The sequence below is a fragment of the Nerophis ophidion genome, linkage group LG13, assembly GCF_033978795.1.
Source record: "Nerophis ophidion isolate RoL-2023_Sa linkage group LG13, RoL_Noph_v1.0, whole genome shotgun sequence".
NCBI classification, from domain to species: Eukaryota; Metazoa; Chordata; class Actinopteri; order Syngnathiformes; family Syngnathidae; genus Nerophis; species Nerophis ophidion.
Genome location: NC_084623.1, coordinates 35,802,185 through 35,822,658, shown reverse-complemented (window position 1 = coordinate 35,822,658; position 20,474 = coordinate 35,802,185). Strand labels below are relative to the sequence as shown.

Genomic DNA, 20,474 nt, shown 5'->3' with positions numbered 1-20,474 from the left:
CGATGATCAGCCATTTTACTACCGTGTGTTTGGAAACAATTAAGGTATTTAAATACAAATTTACAAAATATTTAGCGACGGTATCTATCTGTTTCTTATAGTCCAGTGCGGTTAATACATTATTTATTATTTCTAAAACTTGGTGGGTGTGCGCTTAAAAGTCCGGAAATAACTTTTTTAATCCGCCAGATGACACCATAATGAAACACCAACACAGCAGCAGTGCAGTGTAAATACAGCCAGTGACTTTGCCACACACTCACTAAGACATAATTTACCCGTCCCCTTTAAATCCATACACAGTGGGGCAAAAAAGTATTTAGTCAGCCACTGATTGTGCAAGTTCTCCCACTTAAAATGATGACAGAGGTCTGTAATTTTCATCATAGGTACACTTCAACTGTGAGAGACAGAATGTGAAAAAAAATCAAGGAATTCACGTTGTAGGAATTTTAAATAATTTATTTGTAAATTATGGTGGAAAATAAGTATTTGGTCAACCATTCAAAGCTCTCACTGATGGAAGGAGGTTTTGGCTCAAAATCTCACGATACATGGCCCCATTCATTCTTTCCTTAACACGGATCAATCGTCCTGTCCCCTTAGCAGAAAACAGCCCCAAAGCATGATGTTTCCACCCCCATGCTTCACAGTAGGTATGGTGTTCTTGGGATGCAACTCAGTTTTCTTCTTCCTCCAAACATGACGAGTTGAGTTTATACCAAAATGGATACATGGATGATACAGCAGAGGATTGGGAGAATGTCATGTGGTCAGATGAAACCAAAATAGAACTTTTTGGTATAAACTCAACTCGTCGTGTTTGGAGGAAGAAGAATTCTGAGTTGCATCCCAAGAACACCACACCTACTGTGAAGCATGAGGGTGGAAACATCATGCTTTGGGGCTGTTTTTCTGCTAAGGGGACAGGACGATTGATCCGTGTTAAGGAAAGAATGAATGGGGCCATGTATCGTGAGATTTTGAGCCAAAAACTCCTTCCATCAGTGAGAGCTTTGAATGGTTGACCAAATACTTATTTTCCACCATAATTTACAAATAAATTCTTTAGAATTCCTACAATGTGAATTCCTGGATTTTTTTTTCACACTCTGTCTCTCACAGTTGAAGTGTAACTATGATGAAAATTACAGACCTCTGTCATCATTTTAAGTGGGAGAACTTGCACAATCGGTGGCTGACTAAATACTTTTTTTGCCCCACTGTTAATGAGCCACTTTTGTACTTTGCTACGAGTTCTGTTTTAAATTCAGTAACATTTCTCACTTTCCTAACAAAAGGGCTGCCACTCCCAACTTTCTTTGGACTCTGGCTTGGTGGTGGATTATTTTGCAGTTGGACGGAATTAAAACAAGCGCAGAGACTGAGTGCGATTCTTTGTTTACATGCGAGCAAACGCCCTAGTTAATCACGTGCAATGTTCCAGATAACCGAGGGCCCTCAATTTGTCCAACAAACGAATCAAACTAACATACCACTGTATATTTCATGCTAATCCATGCTACTGGTGTCACCGTACTTACAGTACCACCTGTGCAGAACATCAAAAGGGAAACTGATAATGATGGCGGCTCCGAGTGTGCGCATTCACGGCACGCAGCACTGTAGTAACATTTCCGTGGGTGTAGTACAGGTCTATAAAAAAATACCATATATATATATAAAATAGGGGCATGGAGTTTTGTGGCTCAGAAGCACGGAGGAGAAGGAAGAGAAATCAGTGTTTTTCTTTCCATTAACAGAGCACACATTGCCCAACCTCATGCATTATGGTAGACATGAATTATTAAATACACAGTACTTATTATCTGTCATGTCAGGCTCACTGATGACTGAATCCAAGAATTAAAACAATGAGAGCTCCGATTTCCTCCGTCGATGCTAAAGCTAATAATCGGGTATCTAAACAAGGTTCATTTTTAAAATCGACTATCTTTCCATTGATTTCTTGTAGTGTTTCTACCCTTCGTACGGCAGTCATGAAGCGCATTCCGCTCCCTTTTCGTGTACGTTTGATCATCTCTTATACTATCCAGTGTCTCTAAAGCAAAGGTGAAGAAAGGTGCATTGATTTGGAGGCAAATTCATTCATTGAATCTTTGCTTACTTGCGTCCATTGCTGTCCGTCTGATCAGTCCGATCTATATTTAGATAGGCCATAAACTTAAGGCTATGTTTCTGTGCATTAAGGGATGCATTATTCAAATGGTTACAGGCTATGTCGGGCATGTCTGCTTGCCTGGTCCATACTCTAAAAAGGGGGGAGGACACCCAGGAGTCTTTCCAGTGCAAAACAAAACAGTGCTTAATCAGCATTTACAGTACACCAGACTGCAACTGTCAGATCAGACTAACTAACTGCTTAAGAAAATCCCTTTTTGTTTGTTTTAGAAATTCACCACTTGTTGGTTCCCAGGTGTTAATAGAGAGCAGGACACAGGCTGAGATGTGTTTGGCTCCCCTGAGGAGTGTCTTGCACAAAATGACTGCGAGGACATCTTTCCACAATGAAATATTGATTCGTAGCCCTGAGGAATTTTACATGTTTTTTTGTTGTTTTGTTGACTGCAGAGAATGTAGGACTTGGACATGTCCTATTTTGTACCTCACTGGGACTTCTCGTCGCACTCTGACGGGGCGTGTTCGCGGGGCAGCGAGGCGCTCTTCTGGCAACTCCACAGTTTGCGGAGCTCGGTGGCGTCGGTCTCGCTGCTGCTGGTGCCGCTGTCCCGGAAACTGGCCAGAGGTGGACGCACCTTCACACCCTTCACCGTCATGGAGCCCTCGATGGCTTTACGAAGCTGGAGGGACAGAAAACAGACTTTCACTATACTGTGTACTCAGTGACGTACTGTCAGGGGAGGCAAGTGAGGCAGTGCCTCACCTGCCACCAGGTGGCTTAACCATGAGATTTTCCAAAACCAAGTAATAAAATAAAATAAGTTTTAAAAATTATCTTTTGGTTTATGCTTTCTATGTGATTTATGTGTGGTTCCTGTACATTTTGATAATTTTCATGGTCAAAATCGTGGAAATTCCATGTTTCCTGATCAAAACAATGCAGCAGATGGCCTAGTGGTTAGAGTGTCTGGCAGAGCACTAAGAAGACAATGGAATTGGGGTTTCAAACTTGCTTTTATTGAGGGCCTTGTCTCAATTATGGATGTTCTCAGAGGGCTTTTTGTAATATTGAATATACTGCATGAATATAAACATTAGGAATGTGAGCACCCTTTAAGAAGAAAAAAGAGGAACATTTCTATCAGCACAGAACATTTTTTCAAATCAAAACTACATTTCTAGAAATTGGGTGCATTTCTACACTATATATTTACCTTTGGATTTAATGTCATTTTCACACTTGCATGTCCAATGTAATGTACAACACAGGTTTTTTAGTACATCTTTTTCAAACAATGACATGAAAAAGGAGGATTACCTCCAAATTCTTCAGGACAACCTAAAATCTTCAGCCCGGAGGTTGGGTCTTGGGCGCAGTTAAGTGTTCCAACAGGACAATGACCCCAAACACAGTTCAAAAGTGGTAAAGGAATAGCTAAATCAGGCTAGAATTAAGGTTTTAGAATGGCCTTCCCAAAGTCCTGATTTAAAGAGGAACATTATCACCAATTTCAGAAGGGTTAAAACCAATAAAAATTAGTTCCCAGTGGCTTAATTTATTTTTCGAATTTTTTTTCAAAATTTTACATCTCCCGGAATATCCTTAAAAAAAGCTTTAAAGTGCTTGATTTTCGCCATTTGCGATGCCACTGTCCATTTCCCTGTGACGTCACATAGCGATTCCAATACATACAATGGCGAATAGCACAGCAAGATATAGCGACATTAGCTCGGATTCAGACCTGGATTTCAGCGGCTTAAGCGATTCAACAGATTACGAATGTATTGAAACAGATGTTTGGAGTATGGAGGCAGATAGCGAAAACGAAATTGAAGAAGAAACTGAAGCTATTGAGCGAATAGCTATTGACGCTATTCGGCCATGCTAACGCTATTCTGCGTTAGCATTGCCGGTAAAATGTGTAGACCAACCGATCAGGACTTTCGCATTGACACTGGATCAATAAGTCAATATCAACAACAACACTCACCTTTGTGATTTCGTTGACTTTATCGTTGGGAATGCATCTGCTTTGAGTGTTGCAGGATATCCAGACATTCTTGTCATCTCTGTGCCGCTGTCGTAGCATCGCCGGTAAAAACCAAACGAGGGACTTTCGCATCCCTTGACACTGGAGCAACTTAAATCCGTCTATTTGGCATTAAATGTGGATGGAGGGAAAGGCTGGATGTAAATATAGCTACAAATGAGGCATAATGCACACAGCTAGCCTAAATCGCATGTTAGCATCGATTAGCATGCCGTGCTAATCAATGCACATTCTACGTAAATCAACATGAATCCGTCCCTGATCATGTTGTTACACCCTCCGAAAACACACCGACGAGGCATGATGTCTCCAAGGTACCGGCAAACAGTTGAAAAAACGGAAAATAACAGAGCTGATTTGACTCGATGTGGTAGGGAAAAATGGCGTTGTCGATCGATTGTGAAGTCACGTTCTGACGTCGTCGCTCAAAGAGCGATAAACAGAAAGGCGTTTAATTAGCCAAAATTCACCCATTTAGAGTTTGGATATCGGTTAAAAAAATATATGGTCTTTTTTCGGCAACATCAAGGTATATATTGACGCTTACATAGATCTGGTGATAATGTTCCCCTTTAAACGTGTGGACAATGCTGAAGAAACAAGTCCATGTCAGAAAACTGCACCAATTTTGTCAAGAGGAGTGGTCAAAAATTCAACCAGAAGCTTGTGGATGGCTACCAAAAGCGCAATGCAATCAAATATTAACATTGCTGTATGTATAGTTTTGACCCAGCAGATTTGGTAACATTCTCAGTAGACCTATAATAAATTCATAAAAGAATCAAACTTCATGAATGATTTTTGTGACAAACAAGTATGTGCTCCAATCACTCTATCACAAAAAAATAAGAGTTGTAGAAATTATTGGAAACTCGAGATGTTCTTTCCAAGTGTATGTAAACTTTTGATTGTGACTGTAAATAAAAAGACATAATGAACCTTTTTGAGACAAGTAGATATAAAAAAAATGTTTTTGATAACTAAAAAATTATAAATACTTGCTGTATGATCAGATAATTAAGAGTACAAGAGCATTTTTCTGTCCATACTGAGAGAACAAATACATGTAGCCATAAGTGCTTAATTATTTCCAGCCATTTGCCGGCCACATAAAATGATGTGGCAGGCCAGAGTTCCACACCCGTGATCTACAGGAAGAAAATGTCCGTTTTCTAAAGGTGAAACAGTGGTAAATAGATGAAAGAGTAAACCTCGTTTTCATCTGTTTTTTTTTCTCCTTTTGGATCTGGCCACCTAGGGAGACTGCGCAACAAGGGGTGGCACTTTCATGTCTTCTGCACTGCTTTTTTCGTAAACTTTAGGATCTGCCTCAGAGAAGCCATGGCCATGTTTGCACCAGAGACCAGCTGCTGGCTCTCTGCCACACCGGAATCCTTGTGGAGAGACCAGAGGCGACGCGGAGGAAGAGACAGGGCTGCTTTTAGTGTTGACATGGACGAGCTTTATAGGGCCCTGGCTAAATGAGCATAAATCGGACACTTTGGTCTCCCTGGACAGATTCTCAACATTGGTTGAGAGCGACTTGGTAGCCTAGGACGGGGTCAACTCTTTTGGTTGTTTTGTTGGGTGTGTTACTGTCTCTGGCCGTGCTGCCCCTCCCCACCCCAGCAGACGACGGTGTAGAGCAGTGGTTCCCAAACTGTCTACGATCCCGTACCCATTCAAACATTTAATCTCCAGCTACGTACCCCCTTCCTCCCTGTTTTTTTTTTCTCTAAGAATCTTGTCCTCTACAATTGTGTGGCGCTTGCCAGTCTTGGCCACTCGGTAGTTCACAATATAAGAAGATTCTAGTCCCTTCCTATTAACTGCATCGGTTTCCCTTAAACACGATCTTACTGGTCGAAAGTCCACATAATTCCCGTTCAAAAAAACTTCCGTGGTTTATTTTTCAAGTGAGAGTGAAGGTTTCATTGAGTTGTGAGATGGTACTTTTATACATATAACAGTCTGTGGCCGAATAGACGAACCAGTACCAATACAGGTGAACTATAAAGCAATGTAGTTCTCATCATATTTGCGTCTTTTTGATGATGTCATGATGTCTCTATCCGTATGCTTTATCATGTCAGGGAGCCGAAACTCTGCATCATGCTCAACATACTTGGCTAGCATCAATTGTAGCGCTTACCCTACTGCTTGCACCCTGATCCAAGGAAGAGAAACCTGGGTTGCTGTCACCGGCAGGGGTATCCTCGATTGGAGGCCTACTGGTAGACACCCATGATGTCTCTCCGGAGGGGGGATGTACTCTTTTTAGCCATTTGTCCATTATTCCAGCGCATGTATGGCAGTTTTCTAAGAATACTAACGTGTGTTAACAAGTAGCCTAATTGGTTGGTACGCAACAATTGAAACACTGTGTCGGGAGAAGACATGAGCGCGGGACAAGTATGTATTTAGAATGCAGGTTTATAGCGCGAGGTGGTATTTTGCCTTTATCCAATAATCATGAAATAAATGGCTGGGGAAAACAAAACAAAAAGTAAAACCAATGCATTTCTATGGGCTTGACGTACAGGATTTTAAAACAGTTTTCTAATCCTCCACGGCAGCCGCGTGGCAGACGTTTCCATTAGGCTTTGCTTTGTTAAAAACAATGGAGTTCTAATTTTTTGTATTGTCGCTATGCGTTTGGTCGCCATTGGCCTTAACGTATCCCCTACAATCACCCCGCGTATCCCTGGGGGGTTCACGTATTGGGAAACACTAGGGTAGAGCACTGCGGACATCACAAAAGTGTATTTGGGTGTTGAAATCGGTGTTTGTGTTTATTTGTTATCTACGCATGGTGCAATCGTATTATCACTAATTTTGCTTATTTTACTTTTGTAGCTGTATGTAGAAAGGGGGCTACTTAAGTAGCAGTTGGTTGCATCAGCTCTGTGCTCTTTTAAATGTATATTTGTGTTTTGAAATTTTTCCTCTTGGTTCATACCAAGATGGCACCGCAGACAGCCGTCCACAGTGCACGGACTAAAGAGTCAAATTCCTTGTGTTTTTTAACATACTTGGCCTATAAAGAGGGAGGCTTCCTGCCCGAGGAATGTAGTGGCACGGCATAACTACATCGAGACAAAAACAGCATGAGTGTCTTCATGTGTGTAAAACTGCATAGACGGAATTTGCAAATTAAAATGAAATCTCAAGACTACCACTGCATTCTGGAGCGTTCAGTTCAGTTCAGTTTCAGATTATTTCAAACATGCATACGATACGATGTAATGCATCACACATTTCCAATTGTTTCATTACAGTATGCCTGAAAAGGAGTAGGATTAGGAAGAAGCAGAGTTTATTTAATCCCACCCCTTTTCATACCATAGCAATTTCATCTGATTTCCTTGTTCTCTGTAACAGAACAGTGAACAAATAAATAATAAATACATAATATACCAAAGTAAGCAAAGAAATATTAAATACATAACTAATCTTTGTCTCAATAATAAAAAAACAAAACAATAATAAATTAAATAAAAAAAGGGTTCAAGACGTTTATCACAATTCTTTTTCTGTGTACTTTGTGAACACATGTAGTTTGAACAGCGTCTTAAACTGAATCATATTGGTGCTTTGTTTGATTTATTTGGTTAATCCGTTCCATAAGTTAATTCTACATAATGATAAACTAAAGGTTTAATTAAGTGTTGTACGAGCATAAAAATGTTTTAAATGAGATTTTCCTCTAAAGTTAGATTTCTCTTCTTTTTTTGGGAAGAATTGTTGCATATTCTTTGGTAGCAGGTTATAGTTTGTTTATACATAATTTTAGCTGTTTGCAAATGCACCAAATCGTTGAATTTCAAATATTGTGATTTAACACATAAAGGGTTTGTACGTTCTCCATATCCAACATTATGCATTATTCTAATTGACCTTTTTTTGTAAAATGTCAGAAAGCTTGGTCTCAGTCGCAGATAAGTCCTCCAACAGGACAATGAGCCAGAGCATACTTGCCAACTCTCCCAATTTTCCCGGGAGACTCCCAAATTTCAGTGCCCCGCCGGAAAATCACCCGGGGCAACCATTCTCCAAAATTTCTCCCAATTTCTACCCAGACAACGGTATTGGGGGCGTGCCTTAAAGGCACTGCCTTTCGCGTCCTCTACAACCTGTTGTTACGTCAGCTTTTCCGCCATACAAACAACGTGCCGGCCCAGTCACATAATATATGCAGCTTTTACACACACATAAGCGAATGCAATGCATACTTGATCGACAGCCATACATGTCACACTGAGGGTGGCCATACAAACAACTTTAACACTGTTACAAATATGCGCCACACTGTGAGCACACACCAAACAAGAATTAATACATTTCGGGAGAACATCCGCACCGTAACACAACAAACACAACAGGACAAATAACCAGAATACCTTGCAGCACTAACTCTTCCGGGACGCTACAATATACACCCCTGCCACCCCCCCACCATCTCCCGAATTTGGAGGTCTAAAGGTTGGCAAGTATGAGCCAGAGACACTCAAGAATGGCAAAGGGCCAAACATTGGACTATTCTGAAGTGGCCCTGGTTCAAATCTAAATCTGTGGAAAAAGCAGGACGATGCAGACTGGAGAAAACACCTATCAAACTTGACAGAGACAGATCAATTTGCTAATGAGAAGTGGGGCCAAATGACCTGTTGATAGATGCATGAGTTGCAGGTTGTGGGACAAAGGGGGAACCCGTCGTTTACATCCAGGCCAGTTTCATTAGGTCAATGTCTGATTTGAATTCCACTTTTTTAGTACCACCACTAATGTCAATTTCCAATTATTTTATTGATTGTTGTGGGCTGTTCACTATTTGAGCATCGCAACAATTTCCACCTGGTGTGTAAATCAGTAAAATGTAAAACAATGTTATATTCTGTACTCTGTACTGCAGGGGGTTTAGTTTGTGATCATGCGCTAGTCTATAATTTCACTTCACAAGCCATTTTCTACACAGGAATCTGTTGTACTCCAAAATGAAATCGGGGAGATCAGGATCAGACAACAGTCTGTGCTACAAGGTAAGGAAAATAAGGTCAGAATGACTTTGACTTTCAAAGCTGTCTGCCAAAGGCATTTGACCATAATGAAGGAGAACCAGAAAGTGAAGAAAGAATCAGTGACTATTTTGTTGTTATGCTTATCTATTTACAGTGGGGCAAAAAAGTATTTAGTCAGCCACCGATTGTGCAAGTTCTCCCACTTAAAATGATGACAGAGGTCTGTAATTTCCATCATAGGTACACTTCAACTGTGAGAGACAGAATGTGAAAAAAAATCCAGGAATTTACTTTTTATGAATTTTAAAGAATTTATTTGTAAATGATGGTGGAAAATAAGTATTTGGTCAACCATTCAAAGGTCTCACTAATGGAAGGAGTTTTTGGCTCAAAATCTCACGATACATGGCCCCATTGATTCTTTCCTTAACACGGATCAATCGTCCTGTTCCCTTAGCAGAAAAACCGCCCCAAAGCATGATGTTTCCACCCCCATGCTTCACAGTAGGTATGGTGTTCTTGGGATGCAACTCAGTATTCTTCTTCCTCCAAACACGACAAGTTGAGTTTATACCAAAAAGTTATATTTTGGTTTCATCTGACCACATGACATTCTCCAAATCCTCTGCTGTATCACCCATGTGCTCTCTGGAAAACTTCAGACGGGCCTGGACATGCACTGGCTTAAGCAGGGGGACACGTCTGTCACTGCAGGATTTGATTCCCTGTCGGCATAGTGTGTTACTGATGGTAACCTTTGTTAGTTTGGTCCCAGCTCTCTGCAGGTCATTCACCAGGTCCCCCGTGTGGTTTTGGGATTTTTGCTCACCGTTCTCATGATCATTTTGACCCCACGGGATGAGATCTTGTGTGGAGCCCCAGATCGAGGGAGATTATCAGTGGTCTTGTATGTCTTCCATTTTCTGATAATTGCTCCTACAGTTGATTTTTTCACACCAAGCTGCTTGCCTATTGTAGATTCACTCTTCCCAGTCTGGTGCAGGTCTACAATTATTTTCCTGGTGTCCTTCGACAGCTCTTTGGTCTTGGCCACAGTGGAGTTTGGAGTCTGACTGTTTGAGGCTGATGACAGGTGTCTTTTATACAGATAACGAGTTCAAACAAGTGCCATCAATACAGGTAACGAGTGGAGGACAGAAGAGCTTCTTAAAGAAGAAGTTACAGGTCTGTGAGAGCCAGAGATCTTTCTTGTTTGAAGTGACCAAATACTTATATTCCACCATAATTTACAAATAAATTCTTTAAAATTCGTACAATGTGAATTCCTGGATTTTTTTTTCACATTCTGTCTCTCACAGTTGAAGTGTACCTATGATGAACATTACAGACCTCTGTCATCATTTTAAGTGGGAGAACTTGCACAATCGGTGGCTGACTAAATACTGTTTTGCCCCACTCTATGGATATTATAACCTTGAAGGCTTTTTGTGTTGAAACATTTTAATTTATTTAATTGTATGTGTTAATTGTTACACTAAAGAACATCACAGTTACACAATTCTACACGTCTGAAAAGGACTAGGAAGAATCATAGCTTACTTCATTCTTCTTTGTGTCAAGAGCCACCCGTGAGTGTAATTAACCATTTTCTATGTTGTGATCCACAATGGCATTTATTTTTCTTACATTTGAAAATAGATTTCTTTCAATTATTTCTTGTGGCATTTCAACACAAGTGACTTTTGCCCCGGCCTTCTGTATGAAGTGTTTCCTGCCTGAGTGCATTCTCTCCGGTGGAAGGAGAGACAGAAAATGAAGCCTCCATTTTACACCAGACGAAATGAGCAGAATACTAAGACATTTGACTACCTTGTTAAATTAGCTCGTGTAGTCCTACTTTCCTCCATTCCTAATTGTCTAATAAATGTATTCCTCTCACATCAACTCTGTTTTCATGTTCTTCACATCTGCATGTCTAATGGGACTGATGAATCTTTGGAAAGTTTAAAAAGATGCTGAAATCTATCTTTTTCTTGCCAATTGTCTCGCTTCCCTTTTTTTAATTACTATAACTTTTTGATTTAATTGACTTAAGGACTTCAATTTCCCTTTGTAATTTCCTCAGCCCGTACACCTTCTTGTATTATAATTTACACACTAACACATTCCCTTAATTATTCATGTATTTTTATTGCTCGTTTGCATGGCTTGGCATTGTATTTCTAAGGAATGTACTCAGACTTAAACAGTAAAACCTAGGGCTGGGTGTATAATGGAGTCCGAGAGTCAAATACATGGGATTCTGGGTATTTGTTCTGTTGTTTTTATGTTGTGTTATAGTGGGGATGTTCTCCTGAAATGTGTTTGTCATTCTTGTTTTGTGTGGGTTCACAGTGTGGCACATATTAGTAAGAGTGTTAAAGTTGTTTATATCACAACCCTCAGTGTGACCTGTATGGCTGTTGAACAAGTATGCCTTGCAGTTGCGTATGCGTTCAGATAGAGCAGGGGTAGGGAACCTATGGCTCTAGAGCCAGATGTGGGTCTTTTGACGACTGCATCTGGCTCTCAGATAAATCTTAGCTGGCATTGCTTAACATAATAAGTAATGAATGATTCCACTGATAATCACAGTGTTCAAAATAACGTTCAAAAGATAAGACATTCTCATGCATTTTAATCCAACCATCCATTTTCTATCGCACCTTTTCAAGAAGTCGCATTAATGGTGAGAGGTATTATATTTATTATTGGTTAGCTTTAGAATAAGTGAATTATATTGTGAAGTGAATTATATTTATACAGCGCTTTTTCTCTAGTGACTCAAAGCGCTTTACATAGTGAAACCCAATATCTAAGATACATTTAAACCAGTGTGGTGGGCACTGGGAGCAGGTGGGTAAAGTGTCTTGCCCAAGGACACAACGGCAGTGACTAGGATGGGCGGAAGCGGGGATTGAACCTGGAACCCTCAAGATGCTGGCACGGCCACTCTACCGCCCCAATAACAACGTTATTAAAAACAATAAGAGACTTAATATTCTCTAAAAATGTTGGTCTTACTTAAAAATGCACACATTTAATTGTATTCAGTGTTAAAAAATATTATATGGCTCTCACTGAAATACATTTTAAAATATTTGGCTTTCATGCCTCTCTCGGCCAAAAAGGTTCCCGACCCCTGAGATAGAGGTCGCATCCAAAATGTGACCGGACGGCTGGATCGCAGATAGCATGGTGAAAATCCTGGTGCGATGACATGTAGAAAGGGTAATCACCGCACGCCGTCAAAGTTGATGTCTGGGTGAAAATCGAAAAACGTTAACCCGGGAGATTTCTGATAGAAGCATTAAAATTGGAAATCTACCGAACTTCTCTGGGCGGTCGGCAAGTATGCGGCTGAGCCATATCAGAGTGGTCAAAGAGCCGCATGCGGCTCCGGAGCCGCGGGTTGCCGACCACTGGTATACGCCCTCGCAGAGCAGAGAGGTAGCGGCATGGGTAACGTTAGCTGTGATGCTAGCTGAGCCGTGCGAGTGGTAATACGAGAGAAAGAAGGTGCGAATCTGGTAACAAATGAAGGAAGAATTAATTCCCAAGAAAATCAGCAGGGGGTCCATCGTCTGGCGGTGGTTTGGCTTCAGGTGGGAATATGTCGAACAGACAACCGTTATTTGTCAAGTGTGCGGCAAATAGCATTACTGCTAATATGTAGCATCATTTGAAAAGTCACCTGCTAGAGAGTGAAGAGTACTTACTCTGCATCTCAACATCTCCATTCGGTGCCACACCCCCACACCACCATAATGCCTAGGCAAACATTTCCACATCAACACCGTATGAAAAGAAATAGTGATTTTTTTTTAGTTGTGATTTCATTCTCTGCATAAAAGTTTAAAATGAGCATATATTAATGCAGTATGAACCAGAATGTTTCAATGTAGACACATAGAATCATCATACTGCTGTGATTATATGTATCAAGTGTTAATTCGAGGCTAAGGCAAAATATCAAGATATATATCGTACACCGCGACATGGCCAAAAAATAACACACCTATCCAGAGTGTTTGTTTGTTTTTTAAAACATTTTTTATATGTGCATTATGGCCGTGTGTCAGCGACGAAAAAATCACAAAATTATGCGCACCAAATTATAGTTCGCAGGGTTTAAAGCCGCGGAAAATTTATGTCGACTAAAGTGACTTTAGTAATAAGAAGAAAACGGTGGACTGGGACTTGACTTAAGTCGGCTTCTCAACATAAACAAGCTCAACGGTCCAACAAATACAAAGTCTAACTAACATCCAATTACTCACAGTCAATTGATCTAAAAAAATCTCCGCCCACCCTCCACCCCCGCCAAAAAAATCAAAATAAAAACCTCTGCATTGCAGTTGCCATAGAAACCAGGAAGTTCACGATCTAACACACCAAGGCTCTTGTGTTTACACACAGTACTACCTTATTTGTTCCCAGAAAACAAAGAAAGTCAAAAACAAAATACATCAACTTTTGGTACAGTAGGAATGTGATTCATATATCCCTTGTGGTTTACCCGACACATGAAAAGTGACACATCTTAAAATTCAATCATTTGTTTAGCAGACTGCATCTTTTGCATATGAATTATCTTTTGAAATGACGTACATAGTCTATAAGTACATAAACGTGTACTTCATGTTTATTTTTACATTTTTTTTTCTAAATTCCATTGTATGTTATACTGCCATATAAGTGTCCACATAGGCTGCCATAAGACCCCAAATCAGTCGTGTACACAGTTTTGGAAATAAGAACTAAAAGTTGTTGTCCACGCATGTGTCCACTAAGCTTTTAGAGGTAAAAATATCTGCTTACATGTCCCTTGGCAAGTTTCACTGCACTAATGCGCTTTTGGTAGCCATCCACAAGTTTCTGCTTGAATTTTTGACCACTCCTCTTGACAAAATTGGTGCAGTTCAGCTAAATGTTGTTTTTTTTTATGACATGGACTTGTTTCTTTAGCATTGTCCACACGTTTAAGTCAGGACTTTGGGAAGGCCATTCTCAAACCTTAATTTTAGCCTGATTTCGCCATTCCTTTACCACTTTTGACATGTGTTAGGGGTCACTGTCCTGTTGGAACACCCAACTGCGCCTAGGACCCAACTGATGAATTTAGCTTGTCCTGAAGAATTTGGAGGTCATTGTCGCATTTACTCTCTGTAAAGCCTGTTCCATTGGCAGCAAAACAAGCCCAGTGCATAATACTACTACCACCATACTTGACGGTAGGCATGGTGTTCCTGAGATTAAAGGCCTCACATTTTCTCCTCCCAACAGCTACATTTTTGTTGCATCTGACCACATAACCTACCCCCAGAAGGTCTTATCTTTACCATGAATTGAAAAACTCATTGGGGTGTTACCATTTAGTGGTCAATTGTACGGAATATGTACTGTACTGTGCAATCTACTAATAAACGTTTCAATCAATCAAACCTTCCTCTCACGCGAGAGCCACCTAAGAACAAACCATATGATCCTACTGTATGTTTAATCAGTTTTTGAAAAACAGTAATTTAATGAGATTTGCGATACTAAAGAATATTGAACAGCATTCACCCTAACTTTAAGGTTGAAATGTATTGTTCCAAGGGAAAACAAGCGGCAATTGTGTACAAAACCTTGTTTCTGCTTCCACGTAAACCAGGGGAGTCCAAACTTTTTCCACTGAGGGCCACACATGGAAAAATTAAAGCATGCGTGGGCCATTTTGATATTTTTAATTTTCAAACCATAACAAAATATATGGATTTTTAAAATGTATTTTACCTTTAGGGGTCCCGGGGACCATAAAGGGTCTTAGTTATTAAAATGTTAAAAATAAGTCAAATTTGTATTATTATTTTTTTATTTAACGCTTACAGTAAATCTCTATCAACTTAAAAAAAAAGGTTTTATGGCTTTTCTGTCAAAAAAATTTTTTTTTTATAGTAAAACTGAAATATGCAGTATTTAGAAATTAGAGCCCTAAAAGATCAATAATGCAAGACACCATTTATTTTAATTCTTTATTATTTTTGAGTAATCACAGTGAAATGATAAATAAAATATCACTTAATATATTTGGGATCCAAAAGGTGCCCCACTCATAAAGTGATACATTTTTTATATATTTTTTATTTTTTTGTTTCAACACTTACATTACGAGATCAACTTCAGATATATCTGTTGATTTGACGTTTAAACTATTATTTTGTTTGTTTTATGCTCTTTTGTCAAAGAAAACTTTTATGTTTTTATATGGCAACTGCGCAATATATGCAATATTTACCACATAAAACATTTTAAAGTGAAATATTTGAACTAATTGGAGCATTGAAAATAATTCATTATGACATGGATTATTTTGTCTTTTTTTTTTTGAGCAATAGCAAAAAAAATTTAAATAAATAATTGATTGATTGAAACTTTTAATTAGTAGATTGCACAGTATAGTACATAATCCGTACAATTGACCACTAAATCAATTCATGGTAAAAATGGTTTTTACATGGTAAAATAAAGACAAAAGAAAAAAAAACAGCCTGCATGGAAGTTTTGTGTCAAATTGCAACTTTTTCTTGATAAATTTCACCTCATTCCAAGATTTTTAATGTTCTTTTTTATTTTTGCAATAGCATTTCCAGAATGTGTGGGGGGGCCGGTAAACAATTAGCTGCGGGCTGCACTTTGGGCACCCCTGATGTAGACTAATGAGGCTGGCTGTGATATAACAAAATGTCCGTGTGACACAGTGGCAGACAGGGAGAGGCTGGGCTTTATCTGCTTTGGATGAGCTATTGTCTGCTCGTGGAACGCAGAACAAAAAAGCCTAAATGTCGGGGACAGGCAAATAACGCCGCACTTAGCAACAATCGCCTCTATACTTTCAGGCCAATTCACAAAGAGTGGGGGTTGAGAGGCAGTGAGGGCTGACAGAAAATAGACAGCTAAAGGAAGATGAGATGGCGTTATCAAGCAGCCTTTTGTCTGCCATTTTACATAACAAGCCGAGGGAGGAGTCCTTAGCTTGGACCAAAATATGTGCGGGTTACGGATGTGGCTGGAATTTTGCAATTAAATAAAACGATGAACATGTGATGCCAGGCAAAACTTGGTGTTAAAGTGAGATAAGAAAAAAACAAGATTGAGGCTCAGTAAGGGGTCTTGGAACAATGCGCTTACTTACCTCTTTAAGGGAAACAACGCCAATGAGGCGTCCGATACTGGTCACGTAGGCGTGGTCCAGGCCCAGCAAGGAGAAGATCGTGTGAGTCTGGAAAGAAAAACAGCAGCAGAGATTGGAAGGTGTACCTACAAATGGAGGGTACATTTTCATAAGAATAGTGCCAGTTGGATTTTTTAAATAATGCATTACAACCAATAAAGTGAAGTGAATTATATTTATATAGCGCTTTTCTGTAGTGACTCAAAGCGTTTTACATAGTAAAACCCAATATCTAAGTTACATTTAAACCAGCGTGGGTGGCACTGGGAGCAGGTGGGTGAAGTGTCTTGCCTAAGGACACAACAGCAGTGACTAGGATGGTGGAAGCGGGAATCGAAGTTGCTGGCATGGCCACAATAGCAACTGAGCTATGCCGGAATAAAAGGTTCCACTTTATATTGCGCCAGTAAAATCCAATACATTACCTTTCTAAAAGCGCCAACAATACTCCATTCATATTTCGTGATTTGAATATTAACCAACTATTGGTGGTATTGTTATTATAAGCGCTAACACAGACAGACTATTTATAGCGGGTACATGTTAACTACCATGTGTCCCTATGTTCACATTATCAAGTGGTCTGCGGTTTCCTCGTTTCCTTGCTCGAAGGAAGTTTTATAAGTCATATCTCTCACCTGGAAAGACCAAGTCTGAGTAGGTATTCCGACACTTTGACATCCTAATTAAATCCAAGAATGACGAAAACAACGCTAATGCAATTTTTTTTTTTTTTTATCAGAATGTCATACACAAACATTTTTAAAAAGTTTTACTTGAATGCATAACATTTATTTGCCCAAAAAAATTCAAACAGAATTGAGGGCCGCAGCACCAAATTCTGGGACTCCGCCCCATCTCATCCAAAACCCAACATTACCGCCCTATACACACATATTTGATGTTAACATGGACACAAAACAACAAATTATTGCAAGAATTTAGTTGAAACAAGCTTTTTATAACGCGTATAAAAACCCTAATTAGGTTTTTGACTTTTTAAAGACTACGATGAGGTGGCAATGTCACGGCAAATTTCTTCCCCCCTACAAAAACCTTCCCCCCCATTTACTTCCGGGGTCATGATTAATACAGACGTTTTGTAAACGCTATATTATAAAAATATAACACTATATTATGAAAATATAACGCTATATTATAAAAATACAGACGTTTTGTTAACACTATATTATAAAAAAAATTAAAAAACAATTTCCAAACACAAGCTATGGGATGACACATTTACTTCCGGGGTCACGTTTCCTCTTATGTCATCCCATAGCTTGTGTTTGGAAATTGTTTTTGAATTTTTTTTATAATATAGCGTTAACAAAACGTCTGTATTTTTATAATATAGCGTTATATTTTTATAATATAGCGTTAACAAAACGTCTGTATTAATCATGACCCCGGAAGTAAATAGGGAGGGAAAGGTTTTTGTAGGGAGAAGAAATTTGGCGTGACATCGACTTGTCTAGGGTGTACCCCGCCTACCGCCCGAATGCAGTTGAGATAGGCTCTAGCGACCCCCCGCAACCCCAAAAGGGACAAGCGGTAGAAAATGGATGGATGGACTTTTTAAAGATAGTGTTCACATATCTGGATCATGTCGACATTAACCTCATCATTTGGTTTTGTTTAATATTTTTTCAAAAAATTCTATACTGTATAAACTGGCCAAAATACGAATTTAAATAACTAATCATGTATATGTGATTGTAAACATGTAAAGTTTTCCTGTACTTTAGAGTGTAAAGTAGACCTAGTGGATTCACGTAGGATCATAATCAGTGGATAATATGAATGATAATACATTGTATAATAAAAATATTATTATTATTGCATTTTCTGGGGGTTAAGTCCCCTAATGTCTTTAAAAACTAGTGACGCCTCTGTTTTCTAACTTTAATCTAGGGCATTTGAATGCACCACTGTTATGTGCAATTAGATCCAAAATTAAACTAATTCAAAACTTTCTATTATGCTGCCACAGACCCATCTATTTATCCATCTATTTATCACCTCATCCTTCCAAAACACGTCGTGTGTGGAGGTGAGCTTAGATGACGTTATGGAGATTGTGTTGAGTTTAAAGTTACAGTAACTAATAATATGAAATACTTCACATTCTGACAAAACTTGCCCAGCATGGATATTTGATCTCTAATTGCTTGTTGATTCATTGGTATGTACTGTTCAATAAATTATTATCATAACATTATTAGTTAGTCTCTGAATTGTAATGCCTATATCTGCGTTATTTTTGAGGGATTGTAACCAAAACAGCTGTCAACATCTTAAGTATACAGGAGTGATGTCCATAAAGAAGAAAGACTAAATTAATAGTTTTTTCATGCATAATTTTCTTAATTATGCATGAAGAAACTGACAACAAATATTTACCAGGGGGTGTGAGCTTATTAACAAGTACACCAGTGTTTTTCAACCTTTTCTGAGCCAAGGCACATTTTTTCATTGAAAAAATCCTGAGGCACACCACCAGCAGAAAACATAAAAAAATGAAAGTCAGCAGCCGATATTGACAATAAAAAGGCGTTCTCACAATTGACATGAATATGAATTCAAACCATATCCAAGCATGCATCAAGATAGCTCTTGTCTCAAAGTAGGTGTACTTTCACATTACGCTGTAACCTATTTTGAAGTTTTTGGTGTTTTCCTGTGTGTATTGTCTTGCGTTCCTATTTTTGGTGGCTTTTCCGGTTTTGTTGGTATTTTCCTGTAGCAGTTTCCAGTCTTCCTTGAGCACTATTCCTCGCACCTGCTTTGTTTTCGCAATCAAGACTAAGTTGTGTGGACTTCTTTGTGGGGACATTGTTGATTGTCATGTCATGTGCTGATGTACTTTGTGGACGCCGTCTGCTCCACATGCTGTAAGTCTTTGCTGTCGTCCAGCATTCTGTTTTTGTTTACTTTGCAACCAGTTCAGTTTTATTTTCATTGTACATAACCATCCCTAAGCTTCAATGGCTTTTCTTAGCGGCACTCGCCTTTTGTTCAATTTTGGGTTAAGCGTTAGATACCTTTTTACCTGCCTCCCGCTGTCGTCTGCACATTGTGATCAAGACAAACACCTACAAAGCAATTAGCTAATGCTGCCACATACTCATATGGAAGAGTTTTGCACGGTTATGCTGCCGAGCGCTAGACAACACAAACACTCAACAACGACACATTTGTGGATTATAATTACTGGTTTGCAAAAAATATTTTTAACCCAATTAGTTGAATTTACATAATCTCCCACTGCACACCAGACTGTATTTCACGGCACACTAGTGCGCTTGAAAAACACTGATATACACACGCAGAATCGTGTAACAATAATGTGTAGTGTCAAAGTGTAGCAGATTTTGAATCAGTGAGATGCTTTTGTATACTGTAAAACTTGGGCAGAAATGTAACACGTACGGAAAATATACGTCTGGCTAAAAATAATCATAACTGCAATAATACTATTAAAATGTTATTACAAATGCCTGACATTACAGTGATGAGCACAAAAAAGCCACAATATTTAAATGCTCACTTAATCTACCGTATTTCCTTGAATTGCCGCAGGGCATATAGTATGCGCCTGCCTTGAATTACTGCCGGGTCAAACTCGCTTCGCAAAATAATTAGCGGATATTACCGCCTGGTCAAACTCGTGATGTCACGAGTGACACTTCCCCTGTCATTATTTTCAAAATGGAGGAGGCTGATTTCAATACCGGTAATTTGAAATCGCATAAAGGGAAGAAGATTAAGAGCTATTCAGTAGGATTTAAGGTCCAAGCTTACATCACACTCAAATTTCTACTGCGTGCCTTTGGTAAGTGCTGAAGTGAGAAGAGGTTTTAAAATAATTAGCGCATGCTTACTTTTACCGCATGCCTTTGGTAAGTGTAGGAGTGAGAAGAAGTTTTAAATTAAATAGCGCCCCGGCGGGAATTCAAGGAAATACGGTAAATTTTTCGCGTGAAGCAAGTTTTATATGATTTTAGCGAAATGCTACACATCCTCTTGATCCTAGTGGTTCAATAT

General features: G+C 39.2%; 1 protein-coding gene across 1 annotated transcript in view; it reads right to left on the bottom strand.

Moving 5' to 3' along the window:
* Positions 1–1,178: 1,178 nt before the first annotated feature.
* LOC133564490 (chloride channel protein 2-like) overlaps positions 1,179–20,474 on the bottom strand; it is a 361,490-nt gene continuing 342,194 nt past the window's right edge. Inside the window, exons 22-23 of the mRNA XM_061918842.1 lie at positions 16,389–16,475; positions 1,179–2,822 (exon numbers count right to left, since the gene is read on the bottom strand). Of these exons, the coding sequence (XP_061774826.1) occupies positions 2,628–2,822; positions 16,389–16,475 (282 nt within the window). The 3' untranslated portion in view covers positions 1,179–2,627. The remainder of the gene's footprint in view (positions 2,823–16,388; positions 16,476–20,474) is intronic.